A 22,916-nucleotide genomic window follows, 5' to 3' on the forward strand; every position below is an offset into this window, starting at 1 on the left:
ATAATCAAAATTAGTGTTTTTATTCTTTTATAACAGTAGTGGTTTATTATGTACAGTTTCAGTAGTAAAAACATAAAATATTGTATCCTGATTTTTGAGGAGGACTGGTCCTGTCCTCCAAATGCTCAGCACAGTAGATCACCCGTAACATACTTCATCTTATGTGTCAACCTTTTGTTTCAAGGTAAAAATCTTTCATGTTGCACAGTAGTAATTTCCAAAGCAACAGTGTGAGGTCATATAACTAAATGCAATAAAACTAAGAAAAGTTTGAGGAGTTTTAAAATATCTAAACTGCTCTACATGCTAACATACAGCAATAAAAAGACTTTCTATTATCAAACCTTAAGTTCACAAGTAGCCTGCAGTTTTGAGGATCTTACAAATTTTTTATATTGAAAACATGTTAGTGCTTGAAAAAGCGTTTTGCTTTTTCCCTTTTAAGGACAGAGGTGGTTCTGCTAAAAACAGCAGCAACATCAAGAGTTCCTTAGACCAACAATTCCCTCAAGTGGATTATTTTCCACAATGCAGATTAGCGGTGTTCATATCCAGAAAGCGAACATACATCCTGGACTCCATTTCAAGGTCTTTTAGAATCTGCGGACAAGCAAAATGCTGTCATTAAGTCACAAAGTGTATTTAGGTATTTAACAAAGCGAGAAAAAGTGCTAACCTGTTCAAAATGTTCCAATGTAATTCCTTCGTAGAAGTCATCCGGGCCCTGGAGCAACATGAATCTGTTATTTTATTGGTCCAACAGTGAGGAAGGAATATTAGCGGCGTGATTTTGGTGACTTCTCTTACCATGTTGGGCACATTTGTGCTCGCCACCTCCAGCATGGCAGCATCTGCTATCGCCCTAGCAACTTCCTGCCCAATGGACTCACTTTCTGAAAGAAGTCCCTCGACAATCTTGGATGTAAACAGAAAATGAAGACTTCACTGAAAAAGTTAAAACTGTAGAAGAGGATAATGACAACTGAAAAAGAAACGAAACATAGTTCTTTTTTAAATCTGAATTCTGACTCTTTTTGAAAAGTTTTTGGACAGAATCATTTAAAGAGCTATTTCTGTCATAATGTGAACTATTTGGTTTTCTCTCTCATGGAAAATACTACTCATCCAGCATTTTTGTTCTCAGTTGTTTACTTTCCCAAAGCCATTAATTGAGGTAGTGCTGCTTTTAACTTTGCATGCTGTCTTTCACACTCTATTAATGTCTTTATAGGTTTAAATTTAAAGGAAAAAAGTCTTCCTTTCTATTCTTTTTATAACGTATTGTGATATTGCTCACTAAGTGACCTCAATCCTTTAATGGTTCCTAAACCTGTAGATTTTTTTAACCTTCTCTGTTGGGACTAATTATACACTACTTTTGACAATGAGAGTGTACACACACTGATTCATCTTGTACCTGCTAAAGCAAGACAATATGGAGCAAGTCATTATATCCACAATAATGTAACCTTGGCAAAATGATCAGTTAGAAAACATGTAATTGAATTGACTTCCAATGCTTTGTGCATGTTTTAGTGTTTCCTTTCATCATATTTGACCTCAATCTAGTTCAGATGCATTAAAAATTATTATGACAAAGAAAAATATGCCATGCATCAAATGGGACAGAAATCAAATTTTCTTATCTTAAGAGCTTTGGACTCAAGGTCACCTTTTGTTTGAGAAAACTGTCATTTTACTGACAAGAGTTAGCTTAGGTTTAATTGAATTAATTTCCAATTTTATAACAGTGGAGATGCTTTACTTCCAGATCTGCATGCGGCCATGTTTATTCTAAGTAAAGCTGAGTGTCCATAATGGGTGTCTGCTACATGCAACCATATTTCAAAACAAGGATTAATGTAATCAGTGTTAAATAAAGCACATAATGAGCACCTACCTTTCTGTACTCCTCCAGCGTAATTTTGCCATCACCGTCGGTGTCGTGCATGTTGAACAGGACTGGGAAAACAAAACAAAACAATTAGATTTTTGAGGAAATTTCCACCCACAAATTATGGGATTGCGCCAGAGGAAGTTATGATTACAGGGCCTGTCAGGATGATTCAGGGATAAGATAATGAAGCAGATCCTTCAAGCCGTAACAGGATTACGACTGACACTGCAATGCCCAGAAAACCTTTTTGTTCTCTAAGTTACAGCAGTTTAATTTCTCAAATGGTTCTTTCACATATCAAAGACATCTGGATACTTTTAAAGATAGAGAGGTAGAATTGTTTGATTCAGATGGATGGAAATAAAACTTCTGCTCCAACAAAAAACAAAATGCAGAGTTCATATGACTGATAAAAAGGTGTTTAGCCTATTTAGACTAAACAAAAATGTCTTTTTACTTGGGACGACAAACAATTGGACTCTACAGACATTAGAGAGTACAATGCTTTTGAGTTCTTATCTTACACGTCTATCTTCTGGTTGAAACAGGAGTATAGGGCAGAGTCTGTAATCCTAAAGGGATACTCAAATATTGAGGTCATTTCTCAAGTTTGAGGAAAGATGTTCTTTGTACAAACTAGGAAACTTTGGTCTAAACATATGTTTGCCAATAAACATATGGCAAACATATGTTTACTAAAACTAAGGTTTTTAGTTCTTGCTGTACTTACAGGAAGGAATACTTTTATTTTTCAGGTAGTGACTTTTTTTTGTCATTGTCTCATCACACAAAAGAAATATTATGTTACATAATATAGGTTTTGGTACCTAGAGTGCCTTGCAAAATGTTTATCTATATACTTGAGCCTTTTCACATTTTGTCACCTTATACTGTAAGTGCTATGGGCTATGAGAATTTATGTGATGAAATTAGTTCTTAAATGGAAGCAAAAGGTTATGATTTACAAAAGAAAAACATGCGAGTATAGAGTTTCAGCTTTGAGTGTTTTGTGATATTTCTCCATCAGCTTTGGTCACGTAAAGGCGGACAATTTTGCTAATTCTTTAGCAAATACATTTATCTCTGTCACACTGCTTGGAGTTTGTGAATATAACTTGCTAAGTCTTGACACAGATTCTTAATTGGTTTTAAGTCCAGGTTTAACACTTAATGTGTTAATTCAAACCATCCCAATGTAACTCTTGTTTTTATGTTTAGGGTTGTTGTCCTGTTGCCAGGTGAACAATCCCCCCCCCCCCCCCCCCGTCTCAAAACCTTCACAGCCTTTAATGGGATTTTTTCCAGGCTCCTGAGTTCTTTCCCTCATTCATCAACTGTGACAAGCTGTCCTTTCTCCAGACAAATGTGGCCACATCATGATGTTGCAACCATGATGCTTTACTGAGGGATGGTGTGTTCAAGGTGATATAAAGCTGGTTTTCTACCCAATGTTTTACATACAGTAACACTTTCTTTCAAAAATGTAATGCACAGAATTGATAAATATCCTGTCAATAAATTATCCTACATGAGCTGTGGATCTCTGCAACTCCCCCAAAGTTACTGTGGGTCCCTTGGCTGGTTCTATGTTTAATTAGGTGCTTCACCAGGCTGACAGCTTGGATGGACTGATGAACTGCGATGTATTTTTATGACTTAACCCTGCCTCTCCACAGGTCTCTGTCCCATGTGTTGTTCAAAAAAAAAAAACACTCTGAGGCCTTCAAAGACTGATGAACTATTTACTAATTGCACTATATTTTATTTAAATATACTGGAGGAAAAGTGGTTGAATGAAATCAAACCCTACATTTTTTATATTTTTATTTATTTTTTATCCCTGATCAATTTCCATCTATCTCACATCTATGCAATTTCCCAAACACAAACAGCTTCACAAAGTGCAACAGGAAGTGACGCAATGCATCTTACTCAGTCACAGCCACTAACTGATACCCAAAAGGAGCTTCTTCTTACTTATTCTTACTGGTTGGAAAGAGCTGAAGGCAGCTGACTGCTACTTAGGAAATGCTTAAGTGGAGATAAATAATTAAATGCTAGAAATACAGACAAGTTGTAAATTTTTCCTTTTTTTTACAATTTCTGGATATTCAAAGCCTTTTTTCCCCTTTCTGCACTGAGAGAAGATAAAAGAAAAACATTAAAGAAGCACTTTAAATTTTCTTTCTTGCAACATGTTCATAACAAATTAAATCATAAAACATCATTCACAATATTCTCCAATGGGATGTCTTGTGATTTATCACCAAAAAGTGAGCCTTGCTTTGCCTTTTGCTCAAGTAAGGATCTGATACATGATTTGATCATTTTACTCTTAGAGATGTTCACGTCTGTGGTGGATGTGTTAAAAAAAATGATGTAGACATTCAGGAAGAGCTGCAACTCAGAATGCAAAAGCGTGCAGGATTTCCTCTTCTCACTGAGATTAAACTGCAAGCTAACTCTTGCTCAGCTCAAACTGAGCTGAAGCATGGCTAGACATAATTAAGTACAGACTACTCAGAAAATAAGCTGGAATATTAAAACTTTTTGATAGCTCTCTTTGAATAAACCAGATTTGACTATTTATTGATGTACTGCAGAATCAGTGTAAGTGTGACTATTAGTATGTCACTGCATAAACACAAAAACAGTAATTAGCAAAACTGTAATTAGCAAATAGTCTTTCACTGTATAGCAGTTTGCTTTGAATGGGAAAAATAGTTCAAGCAGCAAAAAGGACAATTCCAACCATTCTGTCAGTTTTCAGTTTGCAGATGTGAAACTGAAAATGTGATCCCAATAAATCACATTTTTTTCCATTATCTAAAATGTTTCATAGTTTGTATGCCACTGAGACCCCAGGAAATGCACAATATTATGGCAGGATATTAGTCGTAACAATATAAAACAAGTTAAAGGGGAAGGAATACGTGGAAAAATGTATCTTGAAAGAGATAAAGACATAGTTAACTGAAAATAATTACCAACTGTTTGCCCCCAGGTCATGCATTTGTCTTTGTGACATTTAGATTTGAGAGTTTGCTGTGGCCACATTCACACGATGGAATACCTTTGAGCTGCTTAGAGGCAACAGCTGACATGCCGCTACAAATCCTCTGCTCATTCACACACTTACATGAGTCGTGTTGTACTTTTGGCCTGGTATTCTGAGCAGACCAAGTTGTGTTGTAGTAAAAATGTTTTACTCACAGCGAACCTTCCGTTTTCTCATTGCCGCCTTCTCCTCCGCTGATGTTTTAATACTTGGAGGACGGAAGTGGGACATGACCATGAGGAACTCCTCAAAGCCGATTTCCTCATATGATCCCAACTCATTATTATGCTGGTTCCTGTATTTCAATCAAAAGCATTGAAAATCACCTAATTATTGTTGATAAATGTAAAACAAATGAAATCTGTAAACTACCTCACTACAGCATTAACTAGTTGCAATAACATTTTACCCACATTATAGCCTCCACATGACTTGTGTTTTAGAGAACAGAAATCACATGATTATACCACAAACCAATGCAGAGAACACTCCAGCGAAAGACTTCTTTAAAACACGCTGCTGCTTATAAATCAGTCAAATTCTCATCATTCTCTTGCAAAAACACAAGAATGTTCAACTTTGGATTTCTTCAGGCATCTAAAATACTCAATAATGTTTGCCAAACTCCACTAAGTGATAAGTAAGACCACCAGATTTTCTTTATTGATTATTTAGTAATGCACATTTTCCTCCCACCTGCCTAAAACTGAATAAAGATCACATTTTCACAACTGCTGTTTGTGGAGAAACACTGAACTTTTAAAGTAAGAAAACAAAACTCTTTTGTAAGTGTTCAAATAGTATTTCCATTACATTCAGTCAAACTGCGGAAGTTGAAAACAACTCCCACCATGTAGCAAGTAAAGACCACCAACTTTACTGATTTAAAGCCACGCTCCTCAGGGATGCTTCCTGTTTTTTAATTCTAAAGTTTTTACATAATTTATAATGCAAATGCATATAAACTCCAATTGATAAGTCAAATACTGAAAATTCAGAAATGTTTCCACCCTATTAAATGCAGTTACCGTATTTTCCGGACTGTAGAGCGCACCTCACTATAAGCCGCATCCACAAAGTTTTTAAAAAACAAACTGGAAACGTACATATACTGTACATATACGTACATATCAGCCGCTGGTATCTCCGCCGCTCTTGGTTTTCCACAAGGAATAAATGTGCTATTAAGGATGTTAGTAACAGAAAGACCACATGGGATATGGTGTTGTTTGACTCTACCCACCTTTTATCAAAGAACGCCTTGATAATTTCCGTTTTGATGGGGTTATCGGCGAGAGTTGGTATGTTCTCCAGGTGTTCTTTTCTGCAATGCAGCAAGAGAAAGTCCATTATTACAAAACAGGACATCATAGGACAGTCTCTGCATTTTTAACTGATTTTAAGTCAATTTTATCAAATGTAGCTTGGATTTCTTTCATTCTGGTATTGATAGAACTTAATGTTCATTAATTAATGAGCACCATCTATAATTTTCCATGCATTGCCATTCCCACTATCTATAAACTGTACGGTCTTTACTGCAGTGAAGACACTGACACATTTAATATTTCTGATGTAATTAACAGAAATAAAGACTTTTTAATTAACTTTTCAAATTGATATGATTATCTGAGGACTTTTAATTCAGATTTCTTGACTTTATTTTTCTCTGAAGAATTAATATGACATTTGTCATAGCAGTTATTCAAAATGGGAAAGACTAGAACGTATTTACATGAGTCAGATGTGTTTTGCTCTTCATAAATCAGGTAATTGCTACTAGAAAATTGCTACCCTCACATGCTTGCTCATATCTACAGCTAGAAAGCCTAAAACAAGTGGGTCAATAACAAACAAGGGCCCACAGTGCCACAATACCGGGTGAGGACAAAGAAAGGAAGACAAATCTGCAGACCTCACTAATGATCACTGTTAGATCATCGTGGCAAATAGTGGTATGTTGGACTCACTAAATCTTCAAAACAACGATTAGATGAGATCAACATGCTGGTGCCATACTCGGGTAGTTATCCCCAACAGAATTAGGTGCCTTTGGTAGAAAGAACTGTCCACAGGACAGCGTCGATTTCAACCAATTAAACTTGAAAACAGAAGCAATAAAACAGGAGAGTTGTTTCCTGTTTGTTCAGCTAGAGGACTCCCACAAAAAATAACACTTATGTTATCATGTTCTACTGCTTGTCATCAGTTTAAACATGTTTGCTGTAATAAGAAGATAATCACATCTTTGGAAACTTGATTCGTATAAACTTCCTGGCTCAATTTACTCTTTTCCAAACAAGCAAATAGGATTTCTGTTGCTCTTATGGTGGTATTATTCTAGTTCTGAGTTCATTTGCATAAAAACTGTATCTGGTGTGACTGTTGTCAGCAAAAGTTATGTCTGTGGGACAAAAAAATGCACCTTTCTGAATGCAACTTCTTGTTTGAATTAAAATAATTGTAATATTAACAGCATTCATGATTTACTTTTCCAAAAGTAAGACATACTGTAAACAATTTTTCTGTGTAGGTCTAAGTTTTAAGAAATTGACACACAGATATTTGGACCACTCTGTCTGCCGAATGTGGATTCAAGCAAATACTAATGGGGAACTATCTGTGTAGAACAGAGGGAACAGACATTTCCTGTCCTATTATCACAAACATAAGCATGTGACATTTTCTTAAGGCTATTGGGACTTGAACTTATATTGTGTAGTTTTGTCAGACTATAATTCATATTTTGGTAATAAAGACTTTCATGTTTGGTGTGAAACAGATTATACTCATGTGAAGAATCACCTCATACCCACTGTCAAGTGATTCTATGGGCTTCTCTTTTCAAGTGGGGAACCTTATCAGAGTGCACTGCATCAAAAAGTCTACAACATTCAAAATAATAATCCAGTGGCCGCTACCAAGTAGTAAATTTGTTGAATTGCTGTATTTATCTATTGGACAATGTTATTTAAAAAAATATGCACATTAACCTTTTTTTATTAGGCAAATAAGTATAGAGGGACTGTATGAGTTTCATTATGTTGGACATAAAAAAACACATTCAGAAACATTACCTTAGTGTTTTTTCATTTCCACACAGCTGCTGAAATCGCATGTGCAGGTTTTTAATCTGCTCGGTTGAAACTGAAGAAACAAAGACGTTTATCATCAACATGTAAGCCAATATCCCCCCCCATCCCCCCCCCTCCCCAGTTACACACAGTTCAAGCAATCCAATAGCTAAACATGGATTAAAACCTTAATAAACAAGAGTGCATTTGCACTTAAAGGGTTCCATCCTGATGCACGTTTATACTGCCTGAAACACTTAAATTGAGCACGTCCTGCTGGCAAAGTAAACAAACCATCCTTAGTAACTGCATCTAAAATGATTCTCAGAATCATTAACGCCATTGGAAAGTTTTAGCAGTGTATTCTCTGTCAAATAAAGTCAGCAGCTGTGTCCGCTCAGAGTGTGGAGGTGAGTTATGTCTATGACCTCACACAGACACCAAAACAAGACTGTTGTTCTGGATGGGTGGAGTCACAGCTCAACACAGCAAGCTCATTTAAAAGAACTCAACTTGCACAAGACACAAACAAACAGGCTGAACAACAACAACTATGCGGTCTAAGATCAGTATCTACCAATGCAGTTGAAATTCCAATGCTTTCAGAACAAGTTCCTAAGTCTGCAACTACGTCTAAAAAGAAACAAAGACTACAGCTGTAACCCTTATGGAGACAAAGGCATTAAACAGTCCAAAGTCTCCTTCAGATAGTGTCAATAAAGGTGGGCACAGTCAAGGATGGATGCGCTCAAAGTACATGTCTGCACATGTGAAGGTATCCCACTAATCTCATCCACTCCCATTAATTCTTTCCTCAAACACTTCCACTGCCATCATTATAAGTAAGTGTGACGGCTGCATTGGCTTTAAAACTAAATGAACGCTCCAGCTTCTTCAAGTTTAACTTTAACATCTACACATGCTGTTACATTTCTGAATATGGTCGAAAACATAACATGGATCATTAAAAAGAGCATTTCTTGTGTCCTTCACACCAGCGTATTTCCCACTGTGGGGTTGTCAAACACCACTATAACCACCAAAATAAACAGATGTCTTGTTTTTCTTATACTTACATCCAGTTTTTCCCACCATGTTCTCGTATTGGTACTCGGAGTGTGTTTGTGTGGCTCCCATCTCTCCGGCTGTCTGAGCGGTGCGTCGAGGCGCACGGTCTACTTGGACTGACTAAAACTTTTACACACTTGCAGCTTTATCTTACTTCAGTGGGCAGGACATTGCTGGTGTGTTCTGCTGCCTCCATGTGGAGCGTTTTAGCATTTTTCAAAAAGAAATTAACAACTTACAGCTTAAAAATCAGTTCTTACATTTCATTGGCATATTAAAGATCCGCAAACATCCACCAAACAAGTGTTACTCTCTCAATCTGAACGCTTACTGTTTTATGTCAGTTAGGATTACCAAGATTATTTGGTTCTATTTTATGGAAAGCATTTCCTGCTACAGAAAGACACCCCGGCCCACATAATGCTGCCACTACTGTACTTTAAAGTTGGAATAGCGCAGGCGGGACACATGGGTTCCAGTTGTAGTGGGAACTGGGAAATTAAGTGTCGTGCGAAAATCTGTTCCCCTCTGTGTTGGGAGCGCGCACTACAGCCAGAGAGGAGGTTCCGACCATTTCTTGGTAAAACAACTCATAATCGCGGAAATGTTGTAGCTTTCAGTTTAATCGACAGCTGCGGTTAAAACAACAAAACTTTAAAATCAATAAACAAATAGGGGTGGTCTTGTATGAAGTACTTCTTACACAGTTTTGTGTTGTTTTTTAATCCCCAAGAGAATCAGTCTTTTTAAAATATCCCTCTATGATTCTGAGATGTTTGAGAACTTGGTTCTTCTCTTTTCAAAGGGGAAAACAAATGCTTTTAGAAACATCAAAGAGGAACACAATATTTCAGCCTGAAGCTCACACATTGTAAGGTAATGTTTCCCATGGGACAAGAATTAACCAATCACGTTGAGATTTAGGTTGCTCAATCATACCATCACACACACAACTAACCTTGAGAATTTGAAAATATTTGATCTTTATTTACTAAAGTTATAGTGGCGGGTTATACCAAATTATTTCGGTAGTCTGAATTAATCGATTCTCCTTCCGTAACATGAGAACTAATTATTCTTTCAAAAACTCCTTAACTGTGTTTATTCCTCCTATCATAAACAGTAAATCCTGTGGATTTGGAAACATTTGTTCTTTATTAGCCAAAGTTACATGGGGGGAACCAAGCATTTAATCTGTCCCAGCTGGTATTCATGGTGATTTTTTTCTTGATGTCACATAAGAAAGCAGCACAAGTGCTCAAGTCCAGTCTTTGAGAGCTACCATCCTGCAGCTTTCAGATGCATCTCTGCTCCAACACACCTGAATCAAATGAATGGCTCGTTACCAGGCCTGTTCAGAGCTGATCCCTAATGATGCAGGACTGGACTTGATCACCTCTGTTTTAGGTATTTCTGGCATCTGCTGATGTGCCTTCATTAAACTCACACATTGTGAAAACGACAAGCTTGCAAAGCTTGGGCATTCATAAATTGTTAAAAGACATTTATTATGGAATTTAACAGGAATAATCTTGGCAGTCCAGACTTAAAACACTCTTTACTCTCATTTAATGTTAGATTTGTGTTTTTAATACACTACAGTTGAAAATCTATTTTCCACTATAGACTCTGTGAGACATTAGGTTTCGGGGGGCTCCTTCTGACCTCTTTCTTGACCTTTACCTTGGGCTGGCTTTGCATATGTTCCCACAATAAAGTAATAAATGCATTATTTACTTTAGAGAAAGAAACAACAGAGAAACTTGAAACACTTTATTTTTTGTAGTTTTCACCAAGCTTAGACTCATTGCTATTTCAAGTCGTGGCCATCTTGGCATTCCATGACAGACATCCTGAGTCTTGGCATCGTACATATTTCACATGTAAATATACAGAATAAAAGGTAAATGTAGGAATGTGAAAGTCAAACTTTCATAAGTGCGTGATACTCTGTTAAATCATGAGTTAAATCTATCGTAATTATTTTTTTTTTCAGTTCTCTGGTGTGGCACTGGGTTTATATTCTGCAGACTGGTGCTGGATGCAGGAAAATGTGGGAACACAAGCATTCTCTGAATTTGGGCAGGAGGGACTTACAGCACCTGGATAAACATCCTGACTTTTCTAGTCCACTTAGCTGCTTACTTGAAGTTATTTTTTTTTTCCTTTTATTTTTGGGTTGTATTTTATTTTATTTTATTTTTAAAATCAAACTGAGCTTTTTTTGACTGGATTAAAAATAAATGAATATGTGTTACATCATGTAGAAATAGCATTTGTATCCAGTGATCTGAACTTTGTTTTTACAGCAGATAAATGGTTGTATTTGAACAGGTCTCAAAGCAACAACAATAACCATCTTTCCTTCTTTAAAAAACAAAAAAAGAAAGTCCCAGTCTGAGTGCAATAAAGGAACAGATAGGATGATTGTAAATTGAGTAAGAGGGGAACAGGTATTTGTCAACCCTGGTCAGCAGGACCACTTGCTACATCGACTTGAACTGGTGGCTCATTTGTTCAGAGGCAGAAGCCCCATTTCGGCTGACAGATCCAGGAGTCATTCTGTGGTAGAGCTCTTGCACTGTGCCCAGGGTTTCCCTCATGTCCTCAGGGTATCGTGTCTGCAGTTCTTCATTGGCAACGTAGTGGGTTTCGGCAAACTCTGAGAAGTAGCGGCCCACCTCCGGGTGCCCAATCTCAAGAGGGGCAGAGTGGGGCTCCAGGTTCTCTGCGGAATACCAATGAACACACGTCACTGCACTGCTACATTGGTTGAATACACAACTTAAGGGTGTTTTTAGTCAATACTGTTTCTATAAAAAGAGGAACAAGCAACAGAGTTTTACGAAATCAAAAGAATGTTGTGGCTTTGAGAAACATAGCCTGTAGGAAATCCTGAAGTGTTGAAGATTGAACAGATAAGTTCAAACAATGAAAGTCATGCAGACACAAGCTGGGAGATTTCACACATGGGGAAGTAAGTTCAGCTCTGGCACAATCAAATATAAGCTTTGGAATAACATTTATAGTTCTGTGTATAGAGGTGCAGATAATATTGTTGATGCCCTCTAGTACAGTTGTGATATCAGCATTTAAATATATTTGCCGCCATCAATTGCAGAAGCACAGTATCACACTTTTAAAATACTCCTGTCTTTAAGTTGAGCAATTTATTCATAGGATAAAAACCATCTCCTCTTACTTTTTGCACATCCAACTCAACTTTCTAAAGATGTGCACAAAGTCCGAGGAGATTGTTTTTGATATTGCAGAAAGTAAAAACAAGCCAATACGCCCCAATAGGAAAAACAGTATCTTTTGTTCTATTTTTAAATGCAGAGCAGCAGGTCAGGTTTGGGTGTGGCTCCTGCAGGTTATGTGAGCACAGCTGATTCTACTCATCATGATCACAGCACACATGCTGGGAAAAGAGCTACTGGGTAATTTGGCAGTGTGAGGGCTATCAGAGGTGTTAGTAAAGTTTTGCAGCCTATATATAGTATAATATATAGTATTGTTTTCATGTTAAAGTGTTTTATGGTTACCGGTACTCCTTTTTAATAATAGCATTACACCTACGTGATATGGTTTGGAAGTCTTGATTTTGATCCTTGTTTCTTGATTTTAAGATTTATCATGTGTTTTTGTTTATTTAAAAATAATTACATTTTCCTTTTACAAATTTGTGGGGTACAAGCTCCTACCTTGAGGGGCTCCCTAAGGGGAATGGTCAGAGATCATTTTCTCTCTGTATGCTTTAACCTTGTGGAATATTACAGAACACAATAATCTCTGACCTTATCTAGATTTCAAGTACTTCTTGAGGAATACTTCATTTTTAAAAAAATAATTTTGATATGCTGCACGCCTTTAACATTAAACCTACAGTCTGTGGTTCATCAGGAGAAGCCCCCTGCTGGTGGATGTGAGGCGTACCCTGAGCTGCGTAACGGCACGTCCCGTCTTGTACCAGCACGTTGTAGAACGGTTGGTTAGCTCCACTGGACAACTGGTGGACCCTCATGGTGTTGATCCACTCCTGGCTCATGGTGCATTTAGGATCCCAGCCGTAAATCACACAGTTATACCCCGACCTGGAAGAATTTCAGTAAACAGTGTTTTACAATTTGAGGTAATTTGTCTTTTTGTCTGCGTTGTGTTTTATAGGAACTTACCGCTTGTGTTTCATAATAAGGCCGACTGAATACTGGACCTCCAGGTGTTCGGGAGCGCTGCGCCGCTTCACCTCAGGAGTGACAGGATGCTTCTTGTGCTGGATGTGCTCCAGTGTGTGCTGCACTAGGTAGCCCACAGCTCCATGCTGAGAAGGATCCAAAGCCTGGATATGCTGCAGGATGTCCAACACCTGGGAGCAAGGTGAAGGAAAATAAGTGAAGAGCAGCACAATGCTAAATATTAAAATACCACACAATAGCAATATAGGAAAGTATAGGTGTTCTTGTCATTTTACTCCAGCTTAAGATATAAAACAGTTATTCAAAATTAGACCTAAAATAATAATGAAAAATCTGGTTTGTATTTGAAAACATTTTTGCTCAAGTCTGACCTTTTCTGGCCAGATTCCAAGGTGGAAGTAGAGGCGCGCCTGCAGCAGCAAATACTGAACGTTATCTGGATTGATGGTGAGGTAGAGATCCAGCGAATCCCTCAGCAGCTGGTAAGATTTCTCATTTCCTTCCCTGATGGAAAACACACACCGCAGATGATGCAGCTTAAACTAAAAATGTATTTTGTAAAAAGCAGGCACAGGATGGGGTGTAACATTTTATTCAGTTTTAAGCGCTCCAAGACTGTACTTATACTATCACTGACTTACAACAATAGACCCCGGCAGAAGACAGTAACAGGAGCTGAGAAGGTCATAAGTAATCAATCAATTGATTAGCATGGAATTGAAAGATTAAGATGTCTGTATCTGCAAAATAATCTTGCATCAGACATCCTTCATCTAATAACGTGAATGGTTCTTCTTACCCTCTTTTGCCGATGTTGAGCAGGTTCCCCACCATCCTGAGCAGCACCTCTGTGGTGCTAATGGCACTGTAGTAGTCTGCCGTCACCTGGTGGCCAATGAGGTACTCGCATTCCTTCGCCGTCAGCTGCTTGCCTTTCCCAAAGGCATCAATGTAGACAAAGTCATAGATATCCTCACTCCTGCGTATGGAATGTTCTGTTAACATTTATTTAATAGGCTCAGAAAATGTACTGAGTTGTAGACTTATATTTAAGCATTTATTATAAAAAAAATCACTTGATAAAACAATTTAAATTTCTTGCAATATTTTAGAGTGAGAACAACAAGAAAAGCTCTGATTTCAATAAATATTAAGAAACGCTTTATGATGCAAATGTAAAAGACTTTGATATATTTTAAGTGTATCTGTTTCCAATAGTCAGGGGATCAGCAACAAATTAGCAGAAACGTCTTTGTAATAAATGTAAAACTGAGCAACAACGCCAAAAAATGCTGTCATAAAAGGTTCTTTTTTAGTATTCCCACCCCTACAAAAAGTAGGAAATTCAAATATTAATGAATTAAAAAATAGTCAAGGCAGGACTGATTTTTAACTCAACTCTGTCATGTCCTTTGGTTGCAAAACCCTTGTTTCAATCTAACTAACTTTGACTTATAATCACACAGCCAAAAAACGGGCAAAAGTAGAATTCAGAAATGTGCAGTCATTTAGATAAAACATAGTTGTCCATTAATAAGCTACAGATTAATTAAACTGCCACATAACAGAAATTACACCACTATATCTACAGATCGCATGATTGTATATTTTTTTTAAAAAAGTGGAAATCGAGAAAGACAAAACATGATCAGTGATTGCTCAATAATTTTAGGCTACTGTGGTAATCTGTGCAACTGAAAGGTTGAAATCAGTGTGTAAATAATAAAGATGTAAATATTCTAATTTCAAGCCATACCCTCTTGGTCTCTGGCACCAGCGCAACAGGAAGTGGTTGGGAAAGTTGACGGGCTCCAGCTGAACGCCCAGCTTCCGGGCGAGCGTCATGTAAAGGATAGAGAGGCTTATGGGTATACCTGTCCGCCGAAGTAGCACCTGGGTGAATAAGAAGTACGGTGAAAATATTTCAGAACAACATATTAGAAAAAGTTGTCAGCTGGTGCCTACCTGATGGATGTAGGAGTTGAGCGGGTTGTAGTAGTCGCACTCGTTGCCTTTATACTGAAGCTGTTCATACAAAACTGCGTTCAGGGCCCACAACACCTGCCTCTGGAGCTCAAAGTCCTCCGTCATACAGTCACCTTCACACAAGTTAGTTGTTTCAAACAGAGCTCAGCTATTCAGGCTTTTTATTTCTACTCGCAATATATTTTAAAACAAACAAACAAAAATGCAAAATACATGCAAAAGGCCCCAAACAAGAAGAGCGTTTGATTTATTTTATTTATTTTTTACTATTTTTAATTTTTTTTTCTAAAACACCTACTGTTAGTGACCCGAAGGCTGGGATGAGAAGGGTTCTTGATTCTCAGCATCTTCTTTGCTTTTTCTGCCACATCATCTATTTGTTGTGAAATGGACTCCAGTGTGACATCAGCCAATGGGTTGCAATACTGATCCACCAGCACAGCGCCTAGCAAAGCAAATACAACCCAAAAAAGACATGCATGAGGAAAACAAGCAATTTTAAATTAAGGCGAGGGAGGAGAATACCCTTTTTTCGCATCTTGTTTTGACTTGCTTTTCAAAATGTGATTAAAACTGAAAACAATACTTTCTAAGCTCTAAATAAATCCAGAATGAAGAAATTGTGTAACTGTATAACTATTACTGAAAAGATATTTTATGCATCTTCCACTTTTTGTTCATTCAGGGACTGACCCACAGCATCATAGGTTCTCCACTGTACCCAACAGCAGGCATGAGGTGCATTTCTACATATTAATCCCTTGTCTTAGACCGGACCAACTTGGAGATTTTATATCTTAAGCTAATCCTTGTCTCAGCTGTCCAATGTACTTCCTGTTAAAGTCGCTCTAAGCGTCATAAACCTCCACTCCTTTTGTGAAAGAGGCTAACTCTCTCACACAATAACAAAACCTTGAGGTTATGAAAAAGATGCATTTGTAATCAATCTCTGGTGCTCTATGAAGTAGTTATAATAATTTCACTTTCAATTTAGAAATTGCTACAAAACAAAAACTGACTTGCTGATATGTTGCAACCTTCACAATGAATGATATTAATAAGGTAATGGCCAGCACTGATGGTTACCTTCCAGAGCCGACTGCTGCTCTGCGGGCTGGGCTAAGAAGGTCTTCAGATTCCTCAGGATGTTCTGCTGCCTCAGGAAGTAAAGGATTTTCTTTGCATAGTATTTTAGGGTCAAGCTTTTCCTGGAAGAGGGTGGAGAGACATGAACATTTGCATCACAAATGAGTGATGCAACAAAGTTTTTCTAATCACAAAGAATTATCTGAATCAACATCCAAGCCCCAGCTGATGGGTCAAAATCGTCTGTTTGTGGAGTGTTTTGGTTTGACTTTGAGCACAGTGTTACTCTCACCTCTTGTCTGAGTTGAGTATGAAGAGGAGCTCGTCTTCACAGAAGTGCTCTGGCATCCCGAGTGACTCGATCTCTGCAAAGCTGTCTCCAAGCACCTGGCCAACGCATGGCTGAGTTACAAGAACTCTGGATTAGTTTGCAACCCAGCGGATTCACATTATTGCACAGACATGCGCCCACACACACTTATCCCTTCCAATTAGGCATGCAATTCTCAAGGTATGATGATATTTAGGAAAATTTCACAAGTTCACTGTAGCATGGTAATTACTCTAAACTTAACTACAATTTACAGCATAGCTTATCTCCTTTTTTTAAATAGAAAAGTGAAAATGATTCCTACTGCAGGAAAATTTATCTCATAACACTGACAATTAACCATAACCATGTTTCTGTATTATTTATTTTCATGGATACAATTAATAAAATAAACACCAGCTATGTGTAGATGTAGTTTTCATGTGCTTATTGCACAACATAACTTTTTATAAATAATAGAAAGTAACTTAAATGTCCTCATAGGAAAAAATATAGCCTTTCTGATCATTTTCAATAAAAATCTATTTCAGGAGTTAAGTAAACATATAGGCCTTTAAGTGGCTAACCCCCCTGAAGATATAATTAATACTTGATAGAAACATTCAGGTTCATCGTGATTTGAAAGATTTACATTTTTATCGTACAAAAAATGTCGGTATATGATATTTTAACTTTTTGGACTTTTAATGGATTTTTTGTCATTGGGGAGAAATAAATTAGGACGTTAAAATACCTCTAAGGTTGTAAAAAAAAAAAGACGGGTATGTTCAGCTGCAGGTAGGGGAGGTGACACACTGTGCAATTCTATGCAGATGGAGAAATTTCAGTAGTTGATTTTAAGCCCTAAGAACAGACTTCTTTTTAGTAGTATCGAAACTTTTTAAGACCTTGGCATATGAGTAACCGGTTCATGCCTCTATCCAGGTTAAAGCAGCATTACTGATTCTACATTATGTCAAATCTTTTCTTGCATAATATTACTTAATAAGAAGGTGATTACTTACAACTTCTGTGAAGAATCGCTTTGAAATGGATTCCACTGTCCTTCGTATCTGTATTCCAACTCTATGCCGGGTTATGTATTCCCTAAGCCAGTCACAGCTCTCATTTTGACGATAGAACCTCTGCAGTCTTGGCCATCTGTCGGTGTAAGGAGTAAATTTGTAATTTCACAATGACTTAGTTTTTTTTTTTTGGAGGAGGTTAAATCAGGCTCTAAAACCTTCAATCATCCTGCTGCAGTAGATGCAGTTCAGAAAGAACTGATACTGTCAGACTAGTTGAAGGACTACATATAGGATTCAAGGTCAAACAAATTCATTTTAAGGGATTCTGCAAAAAGCAGGATGTACGTTTTACCAATGATAAATTTTAAAACCCATTTTCCTTACGAAGTTCATAGATGTCCACGGTCATATTGCTTAGCACCGGTGAGATAAGGACAAATTTGGTGCATCAGCAGAATGACAGCTTCCTGTGAGTTCGCAGTAAACGAGCCAACCTTCAAAGCGAAAAGGAGGGTTTCATGACCCTAAAGTTCTGGATAATATTAGGATTGTTTTCTGAAGATAAAGACGAAATGTTACAAGAATCTGCATAAAGAGAAGCTAAAAATATTTGCAGCACCTGATTTTGTATTGGTGTTCCCAGACCTTTCCCCTTCCATGGCAGACATCGTGCAGCCGTTTGCAGCAGCATGACACGTTACAAACGTCGACATGTTTGAGGACAGGGAAACACAGAATATGCTCAAGCAACTCGGTCGGCAGGTCGGTCAGTTTTTTGGATTGGGACTCGTTAACGATCCCGTTCAAACTGAGCTGCTCCGCTCTGGCTACAGACGTCGCCATTTTTACTGTTTACCCCGATTACCTCATTGCTGTAGCCCCGCCTCCTTATGGCGCAGGGGGCCTGGCTAAGGGTGGGGCATGTTGCATGTACTGCATTGTGATTGGCAGATCGGTCCGAAAGGAAAGGGCGAGGGAAAAGATGCTGCCTTCAAAGTCCTCTTGAAATATATACATATTTCTATGGATTTGTGGGCATAATTTCAAACTGAAGAGTGGACATATTGCACAATTAACTTATTTTGAAATAATATGTGTACGTGTAACTTTATTTCAAGAAAAACAACTGTTTTTAACGTTTTTTACAGAACATGACAAAATGAAAGAGGAAATCTTCCTGTTACCTTATTATAGCTACACAACTATGACTACCAGATTTACTTTACTCAAATACATAACAGAAAAAAAATAATTCTAGCTATGGTATTTCAGTAGCAGAATAATATCATAATTCAGTGCCCAGCATCCCAAAATTACTTCTAATGTTTTTTCCAGTAAGTACTACTTTATAGACGGTACGCGAATGCACCACTGCATTTTAAAGACATCGCTAACAGGTTGTTAGCCGCAGTTAGCTGTTGTTTTCGTTCCAAGTTTTTTTTACAGAAAAGTATTGGATAAAATAATTTCATGAATTTACATGGTTTTAGAGAAAATTTTATACGGGAAGCTGTATTTGGACGTGTCGATTTAAAAACGACGTTAACTTTACTTAGCTAACTTCTTTTATATAGTTATCTTTTAACCAGCTATCGTTAGCAGCCAGCCTTACTATGCCGTAGTTATCTGTTTTTGTTAAACTTTATCTGTGGACCTTTTTGTATTAATCGGAGATATGAATATTACATACAGAGGAGTCTGATAAATCAGTAACATGTCGCCGAAAGACAAATAATTCTTGATTAGTATTGTTTGCAAATATTGTTAGTATCAGCTGAAAACTCACATGAATGTTGTGTTTACCTGTGGATAACTAACCGCTAACTACATTATCGTGTTTCCGAACCATAAGATGAACTAATTTAGAGAGGAATGTCTTAATAGGGCTTTTTTTTTTAGTTTATAAGGAATGTCTAAAGTATCATTGGTGTATTGAATAGAATAGGAGCGTTTATTTACGAGTCGCCATGGCAAGTGCTTTAGCAGCAAAAATAGGATTCAACTCTTTGATTAGAAAACAAGCCAAATACTTTAAAGTAAAGATATGCACCATGGAGTCAGACATGGAGTTCAAGTGCGAGGTGAGTTTGAACAATCTTTCATTTTGTTATTAGGAGTAATGCTGTAAACATTCAAGTACGACATTGTTGTTCTTCTGCTCACTAATTTCAAATTGTAAAGCAACTACAAAAAAAGTCTTGAATTTATACAGATAAAATGTGAAGGAAGTCGAAATTGTTGGCTCATAAGCGAGTAAAAATTAAGTTGTTCAGAAATTCCCATGAAAACAACGTATTTCACTTGCTGAACGCTAGAAGGCAGCAGATGTCAATAAAGGAAAAGGATGTGACGCCCACGCGGTTGCTTAAACATAAGTTTTAAGGGATTGCTGTGTTTACCGCATCCCAGTTAAGCACTTTTTAGTCCCTAGTTGAAATTAGTGCTGACCCTGATTCCGTGATTTATATGTTTTCCCCCTTTGATAGTGGACTGTTTCTCCCAGTTTTGCCGGGGGTTTTTTTTTTGTGTGTGTGTGTTTTTTAATGAAAGGCAACAAAATTACTTGCAAGCACTATATTTAAAAGGGAGGAACCGTTTATGGGTAGCAGCTGCTTTTTTGGTAATTATACACACCAGCATAATGTTAGTTACAAGTTTCTATTTTCTTGCGTGAAACTAACTATTATCTCACTTATTGGTTAAGTAAGTATTATGTATCTGTAATAAACAAAATCCCTTATTCTAGATTTATTTTTTACTATCCTAGTTTCATTCTTGCTGCGTGACATCCTCAATATTTATATTTGTTTTCATGTTTTTGCATGGTTTGTTTATATCAACTTCAGCTATATTTGGTATTGTTTGACCATTGTGCTGTTTAATATAAAATGACAAAAATTAGGAAAACATTTTCCTAATTTATACATTTTCCTAATTTAATAACATTTCCTACACTTATTAAGCACGTGGGAAAGTCCTTGTGTGTCTCACTGGGTGGGATTTTACTACTTGCATCTTTTTGGCTACAAAGCCTTGTAAAACTTGATTTTATGGCATTTTACTCATCTCCATCTTAAAATAATTTGAATTGGAAGTTGTATATTAAATGCAGCATGTTGAAGAGATTTTAAATATATTTAATTTTATGATATTTACTTCTTTGTCAAATAGAACAACAACTTTGAAAAATAGAACAACAAAAAAATCTATCTTTAACTTTTAGATGAAGTGGAAAGGAAAAGACCTTTTTGACTTGGTGTGCCGGACTTTGGGACTGAGAGAAACCTGGTTCTTTGGGCTCCAGTACAACATAAAGGACACAGTGGCTTGGCTGAAGATGGAAAGGAAGGTTGTTGTGCCACTTTTTTTGTTTTCCTAAAATACTTGTTCATTTTCTACTGGAATGATTTTATCAATTATGTAGCATTGCTGTTGTCTTTGGTTCATGCTTACAGGTTTTAGACCAAGAGGTCTCAAAAGATGAACCAATCACCTTCCACTTCCTGGCCAAGTTTTACCCAGAAAATGCTGAGGAGGAGCTAGTGCAAGATATCACTCAGCGTCTCTTCTTTCTACAGGTAAGCCAATTGTCAATTTTAGTTTTTCATATCCTATTCTATTCTGCTTATACAATTTTAACTAAAATAACAATTTAGTGAGTTTTTTTAATTTAGTTAGTTTTAGGAATTCTTACAGTTAGACATAAAAGCAGGAGTTGGTATACAGCTAAGTAGAGATTTGAAGCAACAGATGTTACCAGCTAATCTAACTCAAGATTATTTAATCGCCGTTTGGACAGTGGACACATTTTTAAATTGTTTTTGGTGCTCCCACAAAGTCTGGAAAATAGGAAACAGAATCTGATCATTTTTCAAGTCTGTAAAAATGAGTATGCAAACTCTATGTTTGTTAAAGTTTTATAGAACGTGACAGTTAATAAACCCAACTAGATGAAGGTTATGTACTTAAATGCCCAAAATATCATAAAAATGTCAGAAAGATCTAGAAAATGAGTCTGCAAAAGTTCAGAATTTTAAAACGTAAAAACCTGGAGAAATATATATTTTTTCTTCTAAAAAGGTGCTTTAAGGTGAAGCATTCATGGAAGCAGGCACAACCAGCAAGGAAAATAAAATCTATCCTTTTAAACAAGTGTGACACTTAAGGAAGAGAACTCGCAGTCTCTTGAGGTGAAATAAACTCTATGTCTTTAAGATGATTTAGTTCATTTTTAACTGAAGTTCTTTTTGTGCATCTGTAGCTTCCATCTATTGTGTCCCAATGCCTACAGGGGGCACACGCCTACAGTCTTTTCTGAAAGATGTTAATCAGGACCCTCTGTAATGCACCTTTTCCATCGTCCTACTCTGATCATGTGCAGCCATGTGAAATCAGGGGGCAGCACTTTACATTCAGTAATACTTCCCTGGGGCATTCCTACAGAGCTTGCTCTATCACTCTTTTAGCCAGAGATGAGATTTGGTGTTTTGCTATAATCATCCAGTGCTACCTGTTAGTCATTTACCAATTAGGCTTTAAAGTAAAGCTAAGTCATAAATCGATTAATTGATTTATCAACTAATTGATTAATTGATTGTTTTTTATTATTTTTGTTTTTGGAAAATCAGAATTTTTTCATCAATGGACTCCTTTGGTTTTCATAATTCAGAGGCCCACCCTGTTGTTTGACCAGGGTATGTTTTATGTTTGTTTTACATGTATGTTTTACAGCTTCTTTTTATTTTGACTTTGAATATAGGTCAAATCTACAATGAAATAGGTCAGACGAAGATAATTTATTTGTAAGAAAATGAAGCCATAATGTTACAAAAATAGTCACAATATGAAAAGGAAGTAATATGGCAATAAAGTTGAAATGATACAAGAATAAAGTTGTAATATAAGGAGAATGAAGTAGAAATTTTTTGAGAATTCCCAACACATAAATTACCAAAAATTTGTAATCCAAGCCCGATTAAGATGACATGTTTTCTTGTAATTTTAAAATGTTATTCTGGCAAAATTACGTCTATATTCTGCTAACTTTGTGACTATATCCACATAATTAAACAAAACCTCTTATAGCATGGCCCCAACAATATGTCGTACATCTCACAAAAGGGATGATTGAAATAAAAATCACTTTTCTTTTTAGAAAAGAAACTGAGAAAAAAATTTTGCAGAGTTGGATCTGGTATGAAAAAAATCTGACA

The 22,916-nt window shown here is 36.8% G+C and overlaps 3 protein-coding genes across 3 annotated transcripts in view; 1 reads left to right on the plus strand and 2 right to left on the minus strand.

Moving 5' to 3' along the window:
- Position 1: 1 nt before the first annotated feature.
- tesc (tescalcin) lies at positions 2-9,231 on the minus strand. The gene is made up of 8 exons (XM_005803829.3): positions 9,106-9,231; positions 8,033-8,102; positions 6,199-6,279; positions 5,111-5,250; positions 1,901-1,962; positions 808-915; positions 677-724; positions 2-600 (listed from the first exon to the last, which is right to left on the minus strand). The coding sequence occupies exons 1-8, from the start codon at positions 9,164-9,166 to the stop codon at positions 517-519; spliced, it is 654 nt and encodes a 217-aa protein (XP_005803886.1). The 5' UTR covers positions 9,167-9,231; the 3' UTR covers positions 2-516.
- A 1,624-nt stretch (positions 9,232-10,855) lies between these two features.
- Positions 10,856-18,578, minus strand: fbxo21 (F-box protein 21). Its single transcript, XM_005803828.3, has 12 exons — positions 18,323-18,578; positions 17,701-17,836; positions 16,658-16,767; positions 16,366-16,487; positions 15,578-15,724; positions 15,259-15,392; positions 15,050-15,186; positions 14,093-14,272; positions 13,665-13,797; positions 13,273-13,463; positions 13,034-13,191; positions 10,856-11,825 (listed from the first exon to the last, which is right to left on the minus strand). Exons 1-12 carry the CDS (start codon positions 18,544-18,546, stop codon positions 11,584-11,586), a joined length of 1,914 nt encoding a protein of 637 aa, XP_005803885.1. The 5' UTR covers positions 18,547-18,578; the 3' UTR covers positions 10,856-11,583.
- Positions 18,579-19,092: 514 nt separating this feature from the next.
- Positions 19,093-22,916, plus strand: part of nf2 (neurofibromin 2) — a 31,229-nt gene continuing 27,405 nt past the window's right edge. The window contains exons 1-3 of the mRNA XM_005803827.2: positions 19,093-19,784; positions 20,927-21,052; positions 21,159-21,281. Of these exons, the coding sequence (XP_005803884.1) occupies positions 19,671-19,784; positions 20,927-21,052; positions 21,159-21,281 (363 nt within the window). The 5' untranslated portion in view covers positions 19,093-19,670. The remainder of the gene's footprint in view (positions 19,785-20,926; positions 21,053-21,158; positions 21,282-22,916) is intronic.

This window comes from Xiphophorus maculatus, chromosome 12 (assembly GCF_002775205.1).
Source record: "Xiphophorus maculatus strain JP 163 A chromosome 12, X_maculatus-5.0-male, whole genome shotgun sequence".
Classification (NCBI taxonomy): Eukaryota; Metazoa; Chordata; class Actinopteri; order Cyprinodontiformes; family Poeciliidae; genus Xiphophorus; species Xiphophorus maculatus.